This window comes from Cucurbita pepo, chromosome LG12 (assembly GCF_002806865.2).
Source record: "Cucurbita pepo subsp. pepo cultivar mu-cu-16 chromosome LG12, ASM280686v2, whole genome shotgun sequence".
Taxonomy (NCBI): Eukaryota; Viridiplantae; Streptophyta; class Magnoliopsida; order Cucurbitales; family Cucurbitaceae; genus Cucurbita; species Cucurbita pepo.
The window spans coordinates 5,496,513-5,517,482 of record NC_036649.1 but is presented as its reverse complement, the minus strand read 5'-3'; the positions used below and the strand labels follow the sequence as shown (position 1 = coordinate 5,517,482).

General features: G+C 36.7%; 3 protein-coding genes across 9 annotated transcripts; 1 reads left to right on the top strand and 2 right to left on the bottom strand.

Annotated features, from left to right (window-relative positions):
- Positions 1-1,632: 1,632 nt before the first annotated feature.
- On the top strand, positions 1,633-8,255 carry LOC111806544 (GATA transcription factor 24-like). 7 transcript variants are annotated; one of them, XR_002816822.1, is made up of 9 exons: positions 2,371-2,679; positions 3,513-3,599; positions 3,681-3,841; positions 4,668-4,799; positions 4,899-5,004; positions 6,910-6,978; positions 7,083-7,299; positions 7,468-7,758; positions 7,843-8,255. XR_002816822.1 is itself a non-coding variant. In XM_023691909.1 (8 exons), exons 2-8 carry the CDS (start codon positions 2,371-2,373, stop codon positions 7,128-7,130), a joined length of 885 nt encoding a protein of 294 aa, XP_023547677.1. In that variant the 5' UTR covers positions 1,633-1,911; positions 2,367-2,370; the 3' UTR covers positions 7,131-7,449. The 7 variants fall into 7 exon arrangements, 5 of the variants coding, with proteins under 5 accessions (XP_023547677.1, XP_023547674.1, XP_023547678.1 ...); XR_002816821.1 differs by having other exon boundaries at positions 7,451-7,758; XM_023691909.1 differs by lacking the exons at positions 7,468-7,758; positions 7,843-8,255 and adding an exon at positions 1,633-1,911 and having other exon boundaries at positions 2,367-2,679; positions 3,708-3,841; positions 7,083-7,449.
- LOC111806543 (KH domain-containing protein HEN4) lies at positions 7,684-13,044 on the bottom strand. Its single transcript, XM_023691905.1, has 7 exons — positions 12,261-13,044; positions 11,742-12,173; positions 9,246-9,497; positions 8,496-8,861; positions 8,325-8,401; positions 8,083-8,194; positions 7,684-7,999 (listed from the first exon to the last, which is right to left on the bottom strand). Exons 1-7 carry the CDS (start codon positions 12,975-12,977, stop codon positions 7,856-7,858), a joined length of 2,100 nt encoding a protein of 699 aa, XP_023547673.1. The 5' UTR covers positions 12,978-13,044; the 3' UTR covers positions 7,684-7,855.
- Positions 13,045-14,357: 1,313 nt separating this feature from the next.
- LOC111807087 (V-type proton ATPase catalytic subunit A-like) lies at positions 14,358-19,934 on the bottom strand. The gene is made up of 19 exons (XM_023692663.1): positions 19,643-19,934; positions 18,896-19,022; positions 18,614-18,669; positions 18,476-18,532; positions 18,273-18,384; positions 18,137-18,174; positions 17,942-18,043; positions 17,792-17,848; positions 17,626-17,697; positions 17,410-17,511; positions 17,131-17,326; positions 16,592-16,698; positions 15,973-16,167; positions 15,779-15,865; positions 15,580-15,684; positions 15,232-15,329; positions 15,043-15,121; positions 14,867-14,955; positions 14,358-14,765 (listed from the first exon to the last, which is right to left on the bottom strand). Exons 1-19 carry the CDS (start codon positions 19,718-19,720, stop codon positions 14,651-14,653), a joined length of 1,872 nt encoding a protein of 623 aa, XP_023548431.1. The 5' UTR covers positions 19,721-19,934; the 3' UTR covers positions 14,358-14,650.
- Positions 19,935-20,970: the final 1,036 nt, after the last annotated feature.

Below are 20,970 nucleotides of genomic sequence, written 5' to 3'. Positions count from 1 at the left end.
ATATTAAATATTAAATATTCTTACTTTTTATAATAATATTAATTAAAGCTTTCTTTCATTTTTTTTTATTGGTATTATTTCATTATCCCATTATTTATTTATTTATATTTTCTTTAATTTTTTTAATTATTCATTTATTTTTTTATTGTATTTTTAATATAAGTTTTATTTTTTTTTTTGAATTATTTATGTTTATTATTATTTCTCTTTTTAATTGAATCACTTGTTTGACAATATTATTAATATTCACAACTAAATAATCTAAAAATCCTAAAAGCATAATTAAATAAAAATTTAATTGGTTAAGCTATTTATTGACTTAATGAAAATAAAGGAACTAATAACAATTAATTATCTAAAGCTGTTATAAGGTTGTTAGAAGTAATTACAATCATTTAAAATATATATTATTTATTTATATAAAATTTTGATAACATCTTGCCTCTTAATTTATTTTATTTTGAATAAATTCAACTAATTAATTGATCTTACTTTACAGATTATTATAATTATTATAATTCAATAATAAATTTAAAATTTGTATATTTAATTTATTTTTACTAAAAATTTATTAAATAAATAAACTATTTATTTACTATAATCACAAAAGTTAATCGTCTAAATTAAATAATGTAATAAGATTATTGAAAATATTTTATTTAGGTTAAAGTGTGATAATAACACCAAATATATATATATATTTTTCCCATAATTACAAACAAAACCCACAAAAAAACTGACTAAAACAACACCCAAACNTCTCCATGATTCCTTAAATTTTGGAAGTTTTTATTATTATTTATTTTTAAAATATTAATTCATTTAAAAACTAACTCTCTTGATTCACTCTTTCATTAGACACATCAAACGTATGCTTTAATTTTGTCGATAAAATTTATAATAGGTTTCAATTATTTTGTCAAAATATTTATTTTTAACCGCTAATATCTATTATGCATTAGCTTTTTCGTTAAAATGAAAATGTGGTATAGCAAGGCCTTCTCGATCTTCTCGTGGGAGCTTTAAAAACTACGATAGCTCACTAGTCTTCGTCATAGGTGAAATTTAATCTATGAGTCTCTCGCATGACTTAGCTATATTTAATACTGTATTCATTTTCTCGAAAATTGAAGATTCAAATTCTCATCATGTAAGAATTTTTGTAGATAATTTGTTTAAAAAATATCCTTCACTTTAAAAAATATAATTAATATTTAAAAAAATAAAAATAAAAATATATAGTATTAAAAAATATAAATTCAAAAAATAACCTAAAAACTTCCATTCATATCTCATAGATTATTTATTTATTTATTTTTGTTATAATTACTTAAATTTATTAATATTATTTTAAACGGTTGCATTATATATTTATTTTTTAAGTCATTTTTTTCACTTTTAAAAATTTATGATTATTTTTTAAAAGAGGTATTTTAAAGTTAACTTTTGATATATATATATATATATATATTGAAAATTTAAAGGTATTATTTTTATTATATTATTTAAATGTATTTATTAAAATTAAAAAAAAAAAAAAAAGAATTATTTTATATTAATTTAGTTTTTAATAAAGGAGGGTAAACAGCCAATGAGACGGCTTCTCACCCAAAAAATTCCCAAAACAAAAATGATGTGTTAAACGGCTAACGGGGGATTTTATTCAGAGGCAGGTCTGTGTCTAGTTTCTAGAACCTTCTCTCCCCTCTCCGAACTCAATCCGCCGTTGATCCCAATTGGTTTAGATCGTATCTTCAACCCTCCCCTTCCCGAGGACAGATCATCCACCTGAAAACCAATGTGATCGTCGATCCTCTTCTTTTCAACCCTGCTTTGCATCAGAGCAAGGAGATTGCATTCATCGCGTTGCGGTTTTCGTGTTCCTCTGTTGGATCATCACTCTATTTGATGGTAATTTCAACCAAATCTCAAATCCTCTTCTTATGCCATCGTTCAGTTCTGGTCACTTACTGTTTCTCTCTGTTGGATCATCACTCTATTTGATGGTAATTTCAACCAAATCTCAAATCCTCTTCTTATGCCATCGTTCGGTTCTGGTCACTTACTGTTTCTCTCTCCGTTCAAGTTTTTTTTTCCTCCGAAAATGGGGGAATTTAGCTTCTTCAACTCACAACACATTGTCATTGTGTTAGGCACAAAGCACTTCGAACTTGGTTTTGAACTGTCTACTCGATATTGTCGTACACACTCGCGGATAATCTTTTGTTTTTGTTTGGCCACTTGTTTATTTTTGTGTTTGGTACTGAATTGTTAGGGTTAGGATGGACCTGCCTTAGAAGTTTATCTAATGCGCAATAATTTAGATTAATCGAGATTTTTTTTCTTCTGGTAATTTGCGGGAGCAGTGAAATGGACGGTATTCATGCGAGCGATGGACGGATGCATATGAACCATGCACAGCATTCGATGCACACGCAATCTGTGCAAGAGCAGGAACACCACGACTTTCATTACACGAGTAATGGGAATACATTGGCTGATGAGCATGAAAATGAAGGTCATGGCATTATGGTTGTGGAAAGGGAAGCTCCATCCGACCATGGTGACCTTCCTGAGAATCGTGGTGTAATGGTGGATCGTGGAGGTGATAACTGTGATCAACTCACCCTGTCTTATCAGGGTCAAGTTTATGTTTTCGACACTGTCTCGCCCGAAAAGGTTATTCGTTCTTCTTTTCGTGCCCGTTTTTGCCGTAGCTGTATTAAGTTAAAAATATTAAGAGAATTTTTCAAGTAATATCCTGATGCTGGTACAACACAATGTTATTACCTTTTTGAGCTCTCTCCATAGTTGTTAATACTGAAAACATTGTTGAGTCAGATTGGTCCTTCGCAGTCCTAGTTTGATGTTGTGACTTAGTATCTTTCATTTTTCGTCATGACTGAGATATTTTAAATGAACACCCACATGTTTATCGACGTTACAGGTTTATGACTAAGTGGACATTTTGATTTTGGGCTTTATAGGCGATGAATGGGATGGGATAAGTGGGTAGTACCCTCTTTTGACTTGAGATGAGCTAAGAGCATCCTCCTTTTTTTTGCTCTGCCTGACATGGAGGATTCCAGGAATTATTAGTGCTAACCAATGAGGGTTTAAGTCGATTGAAGTATAGACTGAAATTTATTGATAATGGGTTATCCCCTAAATATGGTTTGGAGACCTGACCCAGCTCAGTATATTTTTTGTTAGTATGGTGGATTCTTGTTTACCACTACTCAGGCTTAATGTAAAATTCCTTCTACCATATCTCTAATTTTAATTTATTACTCCTTCAGCCATTTCTTAAGAACTCATCTCTTTTGAAACATGCTTTACAAATAACTTGCTGTTCTTTGAAGTGTTTTGATCTGCCGTTGTCTAAGTTTAGCCTAATTCCAGTTAACAATTTCACATGTCCCTGTTAGTGCATAAGTTAGCATATGTAGTTTGTTTTTTTATGGGTTCAATGGTTTCCCGTTTTCAAAATTATCTAAACAACTCCTTGTCAGGTTCAAGCCGTGTTATTATTATTGGGAGGTCGTGAAGTACCTATTCGTGTTCCCTCAATACCAATAACTAATCAACAAAATGATAGGGTATGTATTTATGCTTATCCACATTTTACCTGTATCTTATTGTGCTATCTATTAAAGAATGACGTGTTATCTCATATGTAGCATCTCACTGATGAAGCGTTTAACCAGGCACTTGCCAATATCCCCCCACGTCTAAGTGTCCCTCAGAGATTAGCTTCTTTGATTAGATTTCGTGAAAAGCGAAAGGAACGTAATTTTGACAAGAAAATTCGGTATACAGTTCGTAAAGAGGTAGCACTTAGGTATCTCACCTTCCTTTATTGTTGGTTTCCCTTTAAGTCATCTATTATATCACCTTCAATACGGTTATATTTTCTTCCACGAGTTGGGAGTTAATGCTGTATGTTCCTGTTATGAGGATAGTTTGATTTAAACATGGTTTTTCAGATGATGGTAGAAGCTGTTTAGTGCCACATAGTTTTGTTGAACTGGGGATTCAAACAATCCTAATGTGTCAAATTCTGGCATCTTTATTTTTTTCTGCTGTTTTTTTTTTTTTNTTTTTTTTTTTTTTTTTTTTTTTTTTTTTTTTGTCTTTCCGATGACAACATTTCGTGTCTATATGGTAAGTTTCATTATGCCTATTTATGAGAATTGAAGAGGGATTTAGGGGCTGGAATTAGTCTCAAAGTTGCGTCAAATATCCAGTGTTGTACTCAGGGTTGCTAGTTGTTATTCAGTCGGTGGTTTTTCTATTCTCTCTAATTTTTTAGAAGATATTTTGTTACAGATTGCGCATCTAGCCTACTAATTTACGGATTCAATGAATATAAGTGCAACCAAAAGATTCGGGCCACTAATCTGTAGTTTCATACTTGCTGACCAAAATGGCATTTTTTGTCCATATGCTGATGAAATTGTTAAGTACATATGCTGATGTATATCCTTTTTTGTGAATTTCATACAACAATGAAGTTGTTTCTTATTAAAGAAAAACAAAAAATATACACGCACACATGTACCTTCTCTTCTTGTACCTTGGTTAGGTTAATAAAAGACTTTAGCAAGTTCAAAAAGATCACTGAATTGATATTTATTGATTCCATCCCACTGTTCTTTCCCTTGTAGGATGCAACGTAATAAAGGCCAGTTCACATCCTCTAAACCAACTCATGAAGATTCATCATTGGCCATAACAAGTTGGGAATCAAATGAGAATTGGGCTACCGATGGAAATGGTTCCCAACAACAAGAAATTCTGTTAGTTTTTATTTATGATTTTCAGATTAATTACTATTTAAAGAGTCATGCTTATTGCTTTATTGATTGATTCACACTTTTAATTTCATTGGCCTGTAGCTGCCGACATTGTGGCATTAGTGAGAAGTCAACACCAATGATGCGACGTGGACCTGATGGGCCAAGAACCCTTTGCAATGCTTGCGGACTCATGTGGGCAAACAAGGTAACAGACATCAACTTCGTTTTTCTTTCCCAAAAAAAAAAAAAAAAAAGGGAAAGAACGAAAGAAAAAGGTAACAGGAATCAACATCTTTTTATTTAAAGGCATCTTTCTTAAAAAACGTGTAATTGTATTATGTCATGTCTTAAGCTTAAAGGATCATCTCAACTTTAGTAAATTGGAGATCTTGGATATAACTGTAGCTGAATTATATATTGATCTCTAGGCATCTGACATTCATTGCAAGCATGGCCAATAATCCACTGCTTATTTCAGTCTTCTCCTCAATGACAAACCTAGTCCTCCTTTTTCTGGGCTCCTATGACCTTGAAAGTTGAGAATATGCTCCAAAACTGGAGGAATTCCACTATATCTAAAGTAGGAAGCCTCAACCATATACAAGGCATGACCATTCTTGCCGATCCCTGTTTGTTATTTGTCCCTTTTCTCCAGTCCTGAGGCGATGATCAATCTGGAGAAGTTTTGAAGAATGTTTCTTTGTGAAGGTCATAAGAAAAAATGTGGCTTTTGTTTAGCTAACTGGAAAAGGGTTCTCTATCCTGGGAAGGAAGGGAGCTAGGCATTGGTAATTTTACATAACGAAACAGCTGTCTTCTTACAAATGGAACTGGAGATGTTGCCAAGAGAAAAAGGCTCTATGGATGAAAATCATGCGGGCTAAATTTTGAAATACTCATCTTGGTTGGCTGAGAGTACTTTCTCTCTTTACTATCATAAAGAGCCTTGGAAATATTATCAAGCACGAGAATCTTGTCTATTCTAGAATCAAAACCACTGGCAATAATTCTTCCACATTCTTTTGGGAGGGAGAATTTGTAGATTGCGGATTTCCCCTTAGCTGTGGTTGCCCTAGAATCTTCTCTTCTGCTACCTTAAAGGATCGTTGGAAGGATTTATGGTGTTCCTCATCCAACTCTTAGAGTCTCGGTGTAAGATCTTTGAATGGGCATCCTTATCTGCTTGCTCTCTGGTTTTCATTCAATCAGCTGGGCATATCAAGGATTTGATATGCCCTCCAGATCCACGTGGGACATTTCTGATTGTCGTCTCTTTGCTGATTGGGTCAATAAAGGTAGTAGGGAGAGCCCTCCTCCGCAAAAGTCATATGGCATGATAAATATCCAAAAAAGTTGAAGCTCTTCTTGTGGTGTTCTCTATGAGCCTCATCCACAGCCTAACACCGGCCTTTCCTCTCAGATTTGTGTTGTAGAAAAGATAGACCAACAATAATCTCTTTCTATATGAAAATATCAATTGCTTCATTTTGCAATGCCATTGGGCTTATTCCTCTTGGTTTTTCTCCCCTCCTATCGGATTCAGGCACCTATGGTGCTTCCTGGTTTAAACAATATTTGGTTCAAGTATCATGGGGTAGTAATCCTTTCAAAGGAAGATGCAAGATTTTAAGGTGAATGCTGGTTAAGCTCTTCTTTGGGTGGTATTAAAGAATTTTTTGAAATAAAGTAAAAAAGTGGAGGAAAAATAAAAATATTTAGGGGGGGGGGGGGGGGGGGGGNGGGGGTCTTTTCCACTATCTATTTTAGGTTTTCTTTCATAATAGGTGTAGAAACCTGTAAAACTTGGAAGTCATTAACGATGGTGGTGTCTTGACAATTTTCTAGGTTCTCTTCTGTTGGTAGAAAGGCTCTTCTGTACCTATGGCAGGTGTCTTATTTCTCCACTTCTCCTGTGTTGGAGCTTTAACAGAATTGTTATAGGAAAAATAAGTGTGGTTAGACGTCAGCATCCTATGCCCACGACTCTGAAAATGATATGCTGCATTTGCTTTCCGCCATAGAAATTTTTTTCTTGAAGGCTGTTAGGTAGTGAAAAGCCCTCATGTTTTCATTTCCGTTCCTTCTAATTTGTATCACTGTGGATTGTAAGGGAACTCTGCGGGACCTCTCAAAAGCACCAAACCAGGGTGGACAAGCTTCAACATTCAATAGAAATGAGGTAAGCCGTAGATTATGTCATCTTTTTCTTAACTATGTTTTTTGTAGTTGAAACTCCTTCTGTCGTCACTGGCCCTTCACGTCAACTATTCTATTATGTTTTAGAATGTTGTGCAGGATGGAGATTCCGAGTCCAACCCAAAAGGTGCTTAGAATTGAGACAGATGTTTATGATTGCTGTTGCGGAAATTATACTGAGCTTAATCTCTCCTTACAGAGTAGTTTGAAACGGGTTAGTCTAATGGCTAAGAATCAGGTTTCACTCCCGCGACAGAGAGGCCCTTATAGATTCTATTCTGGCCAATTCATCTTGGAAACAAGGGTACCGTGCACGTGCACTAATTTTATTAGCTTTTCCTATCATATTCTGAACCATTTTCCAAATGTCAATTCCCAGAATCTTGTAAATTATCATTTGCTGCTGATGATGTACAATGGACGGTTTTTTCTTAATCCATCTTATTTTTGTCCAGTATTGTCTCTTGCACAGGTTTCTATCCCTTTGTACAGAGTCACTCCAATGGCTGACACTAGCGTTCGGGTTGAACCGAATCTGATCTGAATAATGCAAAATTTGACTACGAAAACAGGAGTCTCTGAGTCTAACAACACAAGGCTACAAAATAAGATGCTCACATAAACTCATCTACTTAATTTATCTATTTCTTTATGATTTTCTACATTGTGCACTTCTCGTAATGGCAGCTGAGAAACATGTTTGGAATGAGGTAAAATGGATGTAAACTGTTATCTCAAATTGGAAAGCACCCTTAACCCCACGGTATGTTTTGGTTTACATCCATTTGCTTATAACCCCCATAAAACTTGAGACAAAATTCAAGTAATTTTTTGCGCTCTGTTTTAGGCTTTTAGGCTCATCAGGATTGTGTCTTCCCGCACAAGATGAAGGCGTGGACAAGTCTCTGAGCTGCACGAATCTGATCTGGTGTGCCGGACACGACCACTTTACCATCAAATATTCCAGGTTTAGCATCATGAACCACCACCATTGCCCCTGATATCTGCCACAGTGTAACACACAACACCAAACACATTATGAAGGCAAAAAACACTATGTGCTGCCCAACTTTGGTGCTCCACTAACCTGCTGAACATGAGCAATGTTGGCATTGTTCTCTCCATAGATATGGCAGATTAAAGTTTGTGGAATCACCATCTCCATAGATGTACCTCCCACAAAATGAGCTGGACCCCCGCTGTTCATAGAAAACCCATATACAGACTGTAACGAAAACTAATAAATAAACCCTTAAAACACGTAGGTCGAGTACAGTTTCAGGATGCAATCTGGAAGAAAATTTGAAGATTTAAAGAATGGTTGGTTACCTGCTGTAGGACTCATTCCTTGAAGCCATGCCAAAGCCAACATCAGTTGTTGGTCCCTTGGGTATGTCATTACTAGCCTGAACGTAATCCAACAAACAAACAAGAAAAGATGTTTTCCAGTCAGTTCACCACGACAAAGAAACTAGGGTTCTTGAAGGTTCGAGCAATGACCTGAGATGTCCATGATCTAGGAGAAGGTCTCTCAATAGAACCTGGCCCTGGTCTATCAATGCCATGGGGATATGGAACACCATCCACATTATTACCACTGAAGCTCATACCATGAGAATATGCAGGCTGATGATCGAGAGGGTGGGAATGGAAAGGAAGACGTTGAGCTCCAGCTTGAGAAGGATAGTATCCAGGGGAATGTGCATTATTTCCCGGCCTAAATACGGGAGGTGTTTCCGGGTGAGGAGACAAGTAAGATGGAGCATTGAAGTTCGGCACGTGTGGTCTCATTGGGAACAAAGTATCTCTAAGCCGATTTGTTATATGAAACAGAGCATCCTGTACACACTGCAAATTTCCGATGACCTGCCATGAACATTAGCCCAAATCTTTCATCACAAAATTGGACTATCAATCATGTAGTTCTTACATGTAAAGGAAGATAGGATTCATCATACTATGATTCTTATTTTTAAGAAAAAGCGTTCATGCTAGAATATGCGTATCTTAACTATCATATAGGCCATCAAACGGCCAAGTAACATTTGGTATCTATACGTATCGCCATGAACCAATTTGTCCCTGCAGCATTTTTATGAATAGGAAAGAACCAAACAGACTCCATAAAAAAGAAACTACAAGATGATCACTTCCAAAATCATATATTTATCAGCAAGAAAGGTTGTACAGCAAACTTGGGAAGGTAATAGTTCGTACCAAGGAAACAAGCGGTCACGTAATAAGAATTACCTGTACTATTTCGTCGTTCACAGGCCCGCTGTTTTGAATTTGCTCCCGGGGAAATATCTGAATGCTAGTACCAGTCCCTCTTCTCATTTCATTAATAATATGGCCTCCTCTACCCACCAAATAGCCTATCTGTTGTGCATGTACAAGTAGTCTAGCAACAACTGCAGCGCCTGGTTCATACCCAAGTTCTGCAATTCGACCATGTACACGCATAACAGCCTCTTGTGCAGGAGAATATGTTTGTTCCAAACTCTGAGATGAAATCAATAAGGAATAATTTGAACAAGTATAATACAGTTGTTTAGATACAATGCTAGAATCAAGATTCCTATTCAAGGAAAAGAGGGCTTCAAAGATCCAAAGAGTTATGTGAAATATATACAACTAATGCATGATTATGCCAACCTTCGATATAGATGTTAGGTCTGAATTGATTTAATGGCATAATCATGTTGGCGTAGATGTTAGGTCACCATATTCTGTTGTGCTCTAATTCAGGAGGACGAGGATCACGAACTCGAGTGGTAAGTGCGGGTTACAAAAGCAGCAATAATCCACAGAAAAAAATGCTAATCCTAAGAGCTCCATCCTCTGACAATAATAAATGAGAAACTAAGCCTTTATGCATTTCAATTTCCACATTCAAAATAGATTCAAAATAAATGTACAAGTATGTGCAAGTCAATCAAGGGAAAAACTAAGATTTTCACCACATTTCTAATCAATAGGGTTTAAGGTTTAGGAGGTGATTTTGAGTTCTCCCTCCAAGGAGAAGAGTACAGTTGCATGGTAGGCTAGCTTCTTTGCATGGAAAATTTAGATTGAGAGGAATAATAGAAACTTAAGAGGAATGGAGAGATCAGATGAGTACGTTTGGGAGATGGCTCGGCTTAACGAACACCTCCTTATGGGCGTCGGTCACTCGGTCTTTTTGTACTTATGAGCTTCAGTCTTTTTCTTTTGAATTGGAACCATTTTATATATTAGTTCGTGATCCTTGTCCTCCTGCATTAGAGCATGACAGAAAGACTTGAGAAAGCAGTTGAGAGGAGGAATTCAGTTCAACCTATTAGCTCAAATTGTGCCTGATGGGCATAGGTGGAATGCCTTAGAAACCATTGTCCATTTGATCAATGGACTTCCAACAACTCTAGAAGGAAAATCTCCAATTTAAGTTTTCTAGGGCTTGTTCCAATGTGCATGTTCAAAACCTTTGGCTGTACGTATTTTCCTTGCCTTCATCAGATTCACAAATTTCACTTATTCATAGGTAACATTCGAAGTCCATCATAAGCAGATATTGTCCGCTTTGGCCCGTTACGTATCGTCATCAGCCTCACGATTTTAAAACGCGTCTACTACGGGGAGATTTCCACACCCTTATAAAGAATGCTTCGTTCCCCTCTCCAACCGATGTGGGATCTAACAATCCGCCCCCAATTCTCCTCTCCAACCGAGGTGAGATCTAACATCAAGTGCCTACGGTCTAAAAGTAAAGTCAATAATTTGAGACAGATAGTTTTCCACAAGGAAAACTCCCCTTTCGAGCAGAAAATTTAGGCCACCCTTTGAGAAATCTAAAGAAGAAATAAAACCGCAGGCCCTAAAAGAAACCTAAAGGAGAAAAACAGAACAAGCATCGATCGACAGATCAACCCAAAAAATTGCTTGAACTAATAATTTTACTTCCAGAAGAACCAGAACTCCATTTCTTCTTCTATCTTACTCTTTTTCTCTATTCTAACTACATCACACTACTCCATTACTCCCAAAAATCCTACTTTTAACTTCCCAATCTTCTGAGCAAATTATTTAAATAGAGGAGTTGAGCTTTCACTGAGAAAGTATGAAAATTTACAAAGAACCAAAAAACAGCTTGAGAAAAACTGGAGTCCATTTCTTAAATCAGTGTTTGGACTTTTTTTTTTTTTTTTTTTTTTTTTTTTTTGNTTTTTTTTTTTTTTTTTTTTTTTTTTTTTTTTTTTTGTGGGTTTATTTTTTTGTATGTCCTTATACGTTCTTCCATTTTTCTCAATGAAAGCTCGATTGCTCGAAAGTATTGGTGGGATATCCTGTTCTTTTCCTTCTAGTCCATATGTTGTTCCCCTAAAACAACCAAAGGATATAGAGACCAAGACAGACCTAATTATGGGAGTAAGCTAAGGAAAGTATTCTATTAACTCAAACAAGTTCTAAGATCTTGGTTTAGAACATTAAGGAATACCTTTACTTCACTGAAGTAAGGCTTTCAATTGCCAAACCCAACCTCTCTCCTTGTTCCTAAAAGAAACATTGATTTTGCAGATAACTTGATCTGTAGAAGAAATTGGTAAGAACACGCTGATCAGAAGGAAGAGGATTCCATGCAAATCCCCATAACTGCAATGTCTTGATCTTTTCTCATACGACCCAAAATAAAATGGAATAGGTAAATGAGTTTCACGGGCAAAAACACCATCGATCACAAAGGAAATTGAAGCTTCAACAAGATCATACCTCTCGTGCAGATATCATAACCACGCGTTCATCCAAGTCAGGGGTATCAACAATCTTTATAGATGCACCCGTTTCATTTTGCAACGCTCGTACTATGGTGCCACCTTTCCCAATTAGACTTCCAACTTTGTCGGGTTGGCACAATAATCTAAACACTACCTCCTCTTCCATAGCCGGCCTTGGACCAGCTCCAGCATTTTCGTGTCCTGGTATGGAAGAATAACCCCTTGAGCGATGATCTGCATTATGATGGCTAGCATATCTCCTCTTAGGAGAAGGTTCTTCGTCTAGTGCCGGCATACTACTTGCTTGGGACGGAGGCCCTAATGGTTTTGTGGTGGAGGAATTGCTCGAGTCCACCCTCGGGGCGTCCTGAAGACAGGCGGAAATAGAAGAAAGGGCCTTCTTCACCGCCGGAAACCTTCCTGATATCTGCAAAACACGTTGAAAAAATGATTGAAAAGATTGTAAGAAATGGGAATTTTGATTTCGAGTGCCGAAGAAATCAATGTGAATTACTTGAATTAACTCGTCCCGTGGCGACGCACACGCGGGGATTTGATCCTTGGGGAAAATTTTCACATGAGCCGTACTCTCCTGTCTGATCTTCTCTACGTTTTTTCCGCCTCTACCAAGCACGCGGCCTACCTGATGACTAGGCGCCAGCAGCCTGCAGACCACCGATCCGTCAGTTTCTCCACCGCTAATCCTTTCGCTTGGAGCAGAATCTGCATTTTTCTTCTGAATGTCTTGGTTTTCTCCACTATCCTCGTTCATCCTAACCATACTCTCAAAAGTTCGAAGCAGCGCCTGCTGCGCTTGCGACCGCTCGTCCAAATCTCCAGCAACCGCATCACTAGGGACGTTGCGACTGTTATCGTGCTCACGGAATTCCCTATCATTTCCTGGATTAGTGAGCACCGGTTTGGATGGGGAGCCGGTGAGAATGACAATGACGCACTCGTCGCAAGAAGGAAGAGGATCATCGATATGGATCCTAGCGCCGGGAATATCGCAGAGATGGCGAAGAATGGAGGCGGCCTTGGAAGCTGGGCAAAGAAGGCGAAAGACGGTTTCGGAGGGAGACGAGGGTTTAAGAACAGGAGAATCTCTGGAGGTAGAGTTAAACCCTAATGTCGCCGGTGGTAACTGTCTTGGGCGGACAGAGCGGGCGGCGGAGAGGTTGGGGTCGGAAATGGCGTCGGAGGAACGTTTGGGGCTGAAACCGGTGTCCATGGATGGATTGGATTGTGAAACAGAGCGAAAACTGGGTTTTGTTTTCACCAATCCATAAGAATGTCGATTTATTATTATTATGTTTTATTATTTCAAAATATAACAAATTGGAAACAAATAAATAGAGTTAAAAAGAATTTAAGGAAATATAATTATTAAAATAAGACAATTATTTATCTGCAATAAAACTGTGATTAAGTAACAAATTTTGGGATAAATTATCCACACTAGTGGGACTTAGATACCCATTTGAATAGCCTGAAATCATCATACCCTCTCATTCCGTCATCATACCCTCTCATTCCGTCATCATACCCTCTCATTCCGAGGACTCCTTTGGCATTAATGTACTCCAATGAAAGAGATCGAATCGGACATAAAACGCTGAGGTAGAAAGTCGAAAGCAAACTCTTTTCGCGTACACACAATCTGGAAGCCCAATTAGCTCACGGACGGTCTCCTCAACCCTGGTGAGTACGAGAGCTTGGTAAGAGAGAATGTCAATAAGAAAGACATAAATAAGAATGCTGGTGTGGGATGACATTTTTTGTAAAAAATTAAAAATAATATAAATAAATAACTTAGAGATTTTTTTTTTTTCATCTATCCAACCTAAATTTTTAACCACTTACAACCCAACTTAGAGAATAGAGAGTAGATTTAGGGTCTAAAAAACTCCCTCAACTCAGAGAGTAGATTTAGGGTCTAAAAAACTCCCTTAACTCATAGAGAGTAGATTTAGGGTCTAGAAAACTCCCTCAACTCAACCCGAACCCAACCTTGAAAATAGAGAGTCGGGTTTAGGGGTCTAAAAAACTCGCTCAACTCAGAGAGTCGGGTTTAGGGGTCTAAAAAATTCGCTCAACTCAATCCGATAAACTTTTGGGTGAAATTTTTTTGAGTGGAATGAAAGAGGATCAACTCAATAAACTCAATCCGAACCCATCTTGAAAATAGAGAGTTGGGTTTAGGGTCTAAAAAACTCCATCAACTGAATTAGATGAACTTTTGGTTTGAAATTTTTTTGAGTGGGATGAGAGAGACCAACATTGATAGAATGCTTTTATTCAACATTATTAGGGCATTATTATTAGATTAGTTTTAGTGTAGCATAGCATACCAAACCCCCTCATATATTAATTTCATAATTTCATAACCAAAAACTGGTTAGGTCATTGATGGGGGCAGAAAATCACACCTTTATGCCCTTCCTTTGAATACATGATATACTACCATTTCTATCATGTTTTTTTAGTCTCAATATAAAAATGAGACAAAAGAGAATCATTTTCACTTCCATTTGTGGGTACAAACATAAAAAAAAGGAAACACACACTACTCATAAACTAAAACATAAAAAAGAAAGGCAACACCACCAAATACAAACTTGGATCCATCCATCCATCCATCCATCCATCCATCCATCTTATTGCACAGATATATTATAAGAATATCTCAGGTCTGAACCCTCAAAATACGAAGAACCCGGAAACTTGAAGGGGGAGGAAAAAAAAAATTACACATCATTAAATAATGGCTAACCCAAAAGGAAAGGAGCGACCGCAGCAACGACCCAAACACCAAAAACATAATACATCAGAATATGCTACAAAAATTAAAGAAGGAAAACACCAGAAGACCTCGCCAAACCTTCCATTACATCAACAATCAATCTATCGAGTTTCATCCTCCAGAGCACGGAACCCATTTGTCAGATCTTCATGGAGCTTCTTGAACTTCTCAACCAGAGCTTCTTCTCCTTCAGCTGGATCCTCGAACTTCTGAGACCTGCAACACATTCCCCCATATGTTTCTTTTTGTTTATTACAACCACCCGCAATTCAAATTCACAAACAATCAATCAACAATATTAGATTCTTTTTACTTACACCAGGCGGTAGAACAGATCTCCCAACCGATGCTTAATCAAAGTGTATGTTATCCTTTGCCCATCCATACCCGCTCCCCTCTCTACTGCCTGCAAACAATATCCAATAAAAGTTACGAACACGCCTTACCCCTACGTCACGTTTAAACAATGATGGTCTGTTTGAAAAGTAACTACCTGATTAGCCAAATTGTAGAAATGAATGATATTGCGCATCATCCAGACCGACTTGTAGAAGGGGCAGAATTTATCGTACCTGTCACACCCACACAAATATGTTTTTAATAAAATCTAGATAATAGTTGTTCAACGTACCATCGATTGGTGATGTGGAGGGACCAGAACAAAGATGTAGCTAAAACTTACGGAGTAAATGCATTCTGAGCAAGATAGTCCTCCCTCAAAAGCTTTGCAGTCTCTAAGGTAATCTTATCTCCTTCGGCCAAGGCATCCTTCCCTACAAGCTGCCATAATCCAGATATCAGACAGAGTTCCATATTTAAATATTCTTAGTATTTTTGTTGTAGATAACAAATTTTACTAGAATAATATTATCCAACCCTGTAAGCCTCGTCATCAGAAAACTATATAGATCATTCATAAAATTCAGCATCAAATCTAAGTTTTCTACTTTTATTATCAATACTTTTTTCTTCTTTAAGGTTGTGTGGGCGGGTGACTTGAGGAGGGAGTGAAAGAGGGAGGGAGACATACTTGGACAATTTCATTGAGGTCATCTTCCCTCTGAAGGACTTCACGAGCCTTGGTCCTGATGTTAATAAAATCTGGATCAAACTTCTCGTAGAAAGATTCCAACGCCTAAAACAAAGATGTAAAGAGATCCATTACTCGGTGCACTGGTCTGAAAGATACAAAGAAGGCAAACACAATATTGAGAGCTCTGCTAACATACAGTGGAGTATTTTGAGTATGAAATTAGCCAGTTCACGGAAGGGAAGTGCTTCCTCTGAGCAAGCTTCTTATCTAAACCCCAGAAAACCTGCAAAGAAATTAAATAACTATAATAATCACAGATAATAAAATAACGATAGGAGACACCTATGTAATAAAAAGAACTAAATTAGAATAGTCTAGAAAAACGTTCACCTGGACAATACTGAGGGTGGCAGATGTCACTGGATCTGAGAAATCTCCTCCAGGTGGAGAAACTGCACCGACAATGGTAACACTACCAGTCCGTTCTGGCCCACCAAGACATTTCACTTTACCAGCACGCTCATAGAAAGAAGCTAAACGTGCTGCTAGGTATGCAGGATACCCACTATCTGCTGGCATTTCTGCCTGAAAAATGAGAAAAGTCCAACAAGAATAAGACAATGAACAGGATACCATAACACTTTCCTACTATATGTGCACTGGCATCTCATGAGTTCAATTTCAATTTAAATATTTTAATTTAACGATCAAATACTATAGCACGAAGAATCATAGAAACGAGTGTACATATATAAATTATACCACACACTTCAGTCCATGTTACTTAGGTAAAAGTAATATTGAGATTAAAAAGGCTGGAAGTTAGGAAGTTCTAGTTGCTACTGATGAGATGGCAATTGATGAGAAAAACAAAGATAAAGATAGTGTACCACACAAATCAGTCTAACTTATAAATAAACACCAAATAAATAATTTTCTAAGCAACTCCGTGTCCTAGTACATGTCAAGAGACAATGAGAAAATTAGAAAACAAGCTCCAGATATTTACCAGTCGTCCAGATATTTCACGTAGTGCTTCTGCCCATCGAGATGTAGAATCTGCCATCATGCTTACATTGTATCCCATATCTCTGAAGTATTCAGCCAAAGTAATTCCTGCACACATTAATAAATTATATAGTGGATATTGCAATCTAAAAAAAATCTCAACCAGTCTTTACAAACTTGAAAGAATAAGAAAAGGATCATTACATACGAAAAATTCAAATGTACATATCAATTGTAAGGGTATATAATTCATTCCATGATGTACTTAATGCAATAAATTTGTCCGCCGCAAATCTCAAAGAACGAATTCAAAAGAACATATAGGAAATACAATATTGAGTCCATATAAGATGGATGGAGTAACTTTTTCTATAGTAAAATGAATATCAAGGTTCGTCACAATAGCAGTGCCAAGGACAATAAGGCGACAACGAGAAAATTGCACCAAGTAGATTAGAGTCAATCATTGTGGTTAACTTGCAGATTTCAATGGGAAAAGAGGAATCTTAAATAATTTTATAAAAATAAGCACAGTTTTACCAGTATAAATTGAAGCTTCACGAGCAGCCACAGGCATATTAGAAGTGTTAGCCACAAGAGTGGTACGCTTCATGACAGATTCTTCACGACCGTCGGGCAGTGTCATTGTCAATTGAGGAAAGTCCATAAGAACTTCAGCCATTTCGTTTCCTCTCTCTCCACAACCAACATACACCACAGTATCAGAATTTGAGTACTGCATGAAAAGTTAAGCAACACCAGTTATTTTAACACCACAAAAGATCACGTCAAACCCTCAGAAAAAGACAAAGAACTTACTTTAGAGAGAGCTTGACTAATGACTGTTTTTCCACAACCAAATGCTCCTGGAATGGCACATGTTCCACCAAGAACAGAAGGGAAGAGTGCATCAAGAACACGCTGCACATGAAAATCAAATACATAAATATAAAAAATATATACAAGTTATTAGAAATACGAAGTTCCTACAAGGGAAAAAAAATCAATGGTAAAGCAACCAACTATCTTATTCACCTGCCCAGTCAAAAGAGGGGTATCAGCTGCAAGCTTCGATGCAACTGGTCTAGGAGTACGGACAGGCCAATTCTACACATGGATAGACAAGACACACGTACAAACATAAGAACCTATTGAATCATAAACATGTGAAGGAATCGTAAATAAGACATTATTTTGAAACCTGAAGCATGGTAAATTGCTTTTTAACTCCTTGAAACTCAAGCTCTAAAACAGTATCCTGTAAAGAAGAAACTTTTAGATAAGAAGCAAGCATCTATAATGAACAGATAACAAAAATGACGGGAAAAAAAGAAAAGAAAAGACTCGGAACCTTCAATGAATATTGACCAGGTGGTGCAATATAGGTAATTTTCCCCATAGAATCAGGAGGAAGTGCAATGCGATGCTCCATTAGACTATTCTCGAAGACAGTCTGAATAAAAAATTATCCATGTTAGATCTTATGATCAACCAAAAACAATGTCATTTCAAAGGATTTTGGTGAACAAAAATAGCAGAAACTTACAGCATATAAGTCTCCACCTGTTAATAAGTCGCCCTCACCTGAATTTTTTTCCTTTTTGTGAGATATAAAATTATCGCAATCTGACAAATATAATCAAACACATCTGCATAAAACAAATTGTATGGTTATAATATACCTAGTTTTTTGGGTTGAAAATCCCAAAGTATGTCTTTGTCAAGTGCCGGGACAGCAACACCACGAGGAATGTAGACATCTCCTGATCTCTTTGCAATTGTTTTCAATGGCCTCTACTTCCTCAAAATTTAAGTTAAATGAAGAAATCAAGAATAAATGGATAGTCAAAATCTGAAACACAACATGATGTGAAGTGACACAAACCTGAATGCCATCAAATATATTTCCCAGTATTCCAGGCCCTAACTCCACTGACAGAGGCTGATAATTCACACTCCGTTAATACATAAAGATTCAATAAATGAAAGGATAAATAGAATAACTAAAAGAAGGAATGCTTACTTTATGAGTACGTAAAACAGGGTCATTCACCATCAACCCAGCAGTTTCCTCGTAAACTTCAAAATAGGAAAGTCCAATCAATTTACCGAGGATTAAAACATTTAACATGAGTAATATAATGCAAGAAGCATGAAACGATGAAATTGAGGGATGATCTTCCGACATCTTCTTAACATATAAGAGTAAGCAAGTAGGAAGAAAGTGTGACAAGGGACATTTAAAACAAATTAAAAAGGGAGATCAACTTAGTAGAGATAATAACCCTAGGCTAATGTAACGCACCCTGAATTGTGGCAGAATCTCCTTCTAATCTAATGATTTCACCAATCAAATTATCATGACCAACACGAACCAATTCATACATGGCTGCACCTCCCATTCCATCTGCCACGACGACTGGTCCAGATACCTGGGAATGACACGAGAGATTCATAACCGAGAAAAATATGAGCATTCGTTAAATTGAAATAAGAATATAAACAAAAAATTTAAAATTATATAAATGAAAACAAAATAAAGGAATGAAACTTGATGCATCCACAAGCATAGGACTAACTAGAACGGCCATGATCAGATCATAATTTATTTCTTTTTGAAATGGACAAGCATTAATAATACCAAAGAGAACGACAAACAAACCAACTTGTAGAACCAGAAAATGGGGACACGAACCCGGTAATATTCACCTTGCAATATTCCACAAAAATAATGAAATCACTCAACGATAACTCAGTAAAACTAATTTCAGATTTAAAAACAAACAAACAAACAAAACCCGGATCCATCAATGGAAGCTCAAACGAATCTGAACAATCTACATCTGCTACAATTCAATCGAAATCACATCGAGACAGGATGTGGAGTAGCTAAAAAGAAAAAACAACGATCGGCATCTGAAGTAAAGGGAGAACGCATATAAAATGAAGTTAAGCTGATTGATTCCATGTAATACAATTGAGAAAACAATCGAAACAGTCAGAATTGACAAAGAAGAACTGAAGGTAAACAGATCGAGAAGTTGAGACATACCTTGCGGACATATCCATACTCGCTTTCCTTCTCAGAGTCTTCAAAGGTAGTCAAACGATCTCCATAAACGGACGGCATTATGGAAGAGAATTGATCGGAAAGGAGACAGATCGAATGAATTGGTAGAGAAGGAGACAGAAAGGATCAAATAAAGAAACAAAAATCGACCAAAACCCTAAAGGTCCCGATCGAGGTGGAGATGGAGATCACGAGAGAAGAAGAGAGGAGGGGAGGGAGAGCGAGAGACGAAGTGTGTGTGCAGAAGAAGAAGAGAGAGTAAAAATTGTTGGTATTGAGAATCGCTTATGAATTATGATTATGAAAAGGGTCGAATATGATTCGGTGGTGGAGGGTGTACGCTAAGATCCTGTGGTATACTTCTTACCTTCTTACGTGTCATTGCCAGCGTCGAGACAGATCCCAACACGTGATATTTTATTTTTGCACGCTCCGCGACGTGGCTCCCCCTTCTCCACCAGGACTGGATATACATGTCGCTCGGGTTTCTCGACCCGACCCGACCCGTTTCGATTCAATTATTTTTATACTTTAATAATTAATGGTTAAATTGATTTTTTTTTTCCTTTTTTTAACTTTATTTAGAATTTGTTTATGAAATAAATTTAAACAAATGTGTGAACCATATATGATTCCCAAATTCACTTTTTGTATGCGTTCAGGTTTGTTCGTATAAACCGATAAAATTTTAAATATGGTCAATTTTAGCATGTTATGTATCATCGTCAACCTCACAGTTTTAAAACATATCTACTAGGGAGAGTTTTCAAATTATAAGGAATATTTCGTTCTCTCTCCATCTGACATGGGATCACACAATCCACCCCCTCAAAGGTCTAGCGTCGTTGGTGCACCGCCTAATGTCTAACTCTAATATCATTTGTAACAGTTCAAGTCCACTATTGGTAGATATTGTCCGTTTTGGCCCGTTACGTATTGTCGTCAACCTCACGATTTTAAAATTCGTCTGCTATGGAGAGGTTTCCACACCCTTGCAAGTTATGCTTCGTTTTCCTCCAATCGATGTGAGATCTCACACAAATATTGTTTTTAAACAAATTGAGTGTCAAACTCATAATCCAGAGTACTAGGTATTATATATAGATAACTGGGTATAATTTAACCAGGGTAGATTTCAATGTCTAATATATATATAATCCATGTTTAGGGTAAGTTTGATCTACCTTCGAATTTAAACGCTTTTTAAAATTAATTTTAATCAACATTATTTTTTCATTACATTTTCTCAAGAGCGATTTTAATAACAAACTAATAGATTACATTATATCTAAAAAAGACGAATCGATAAA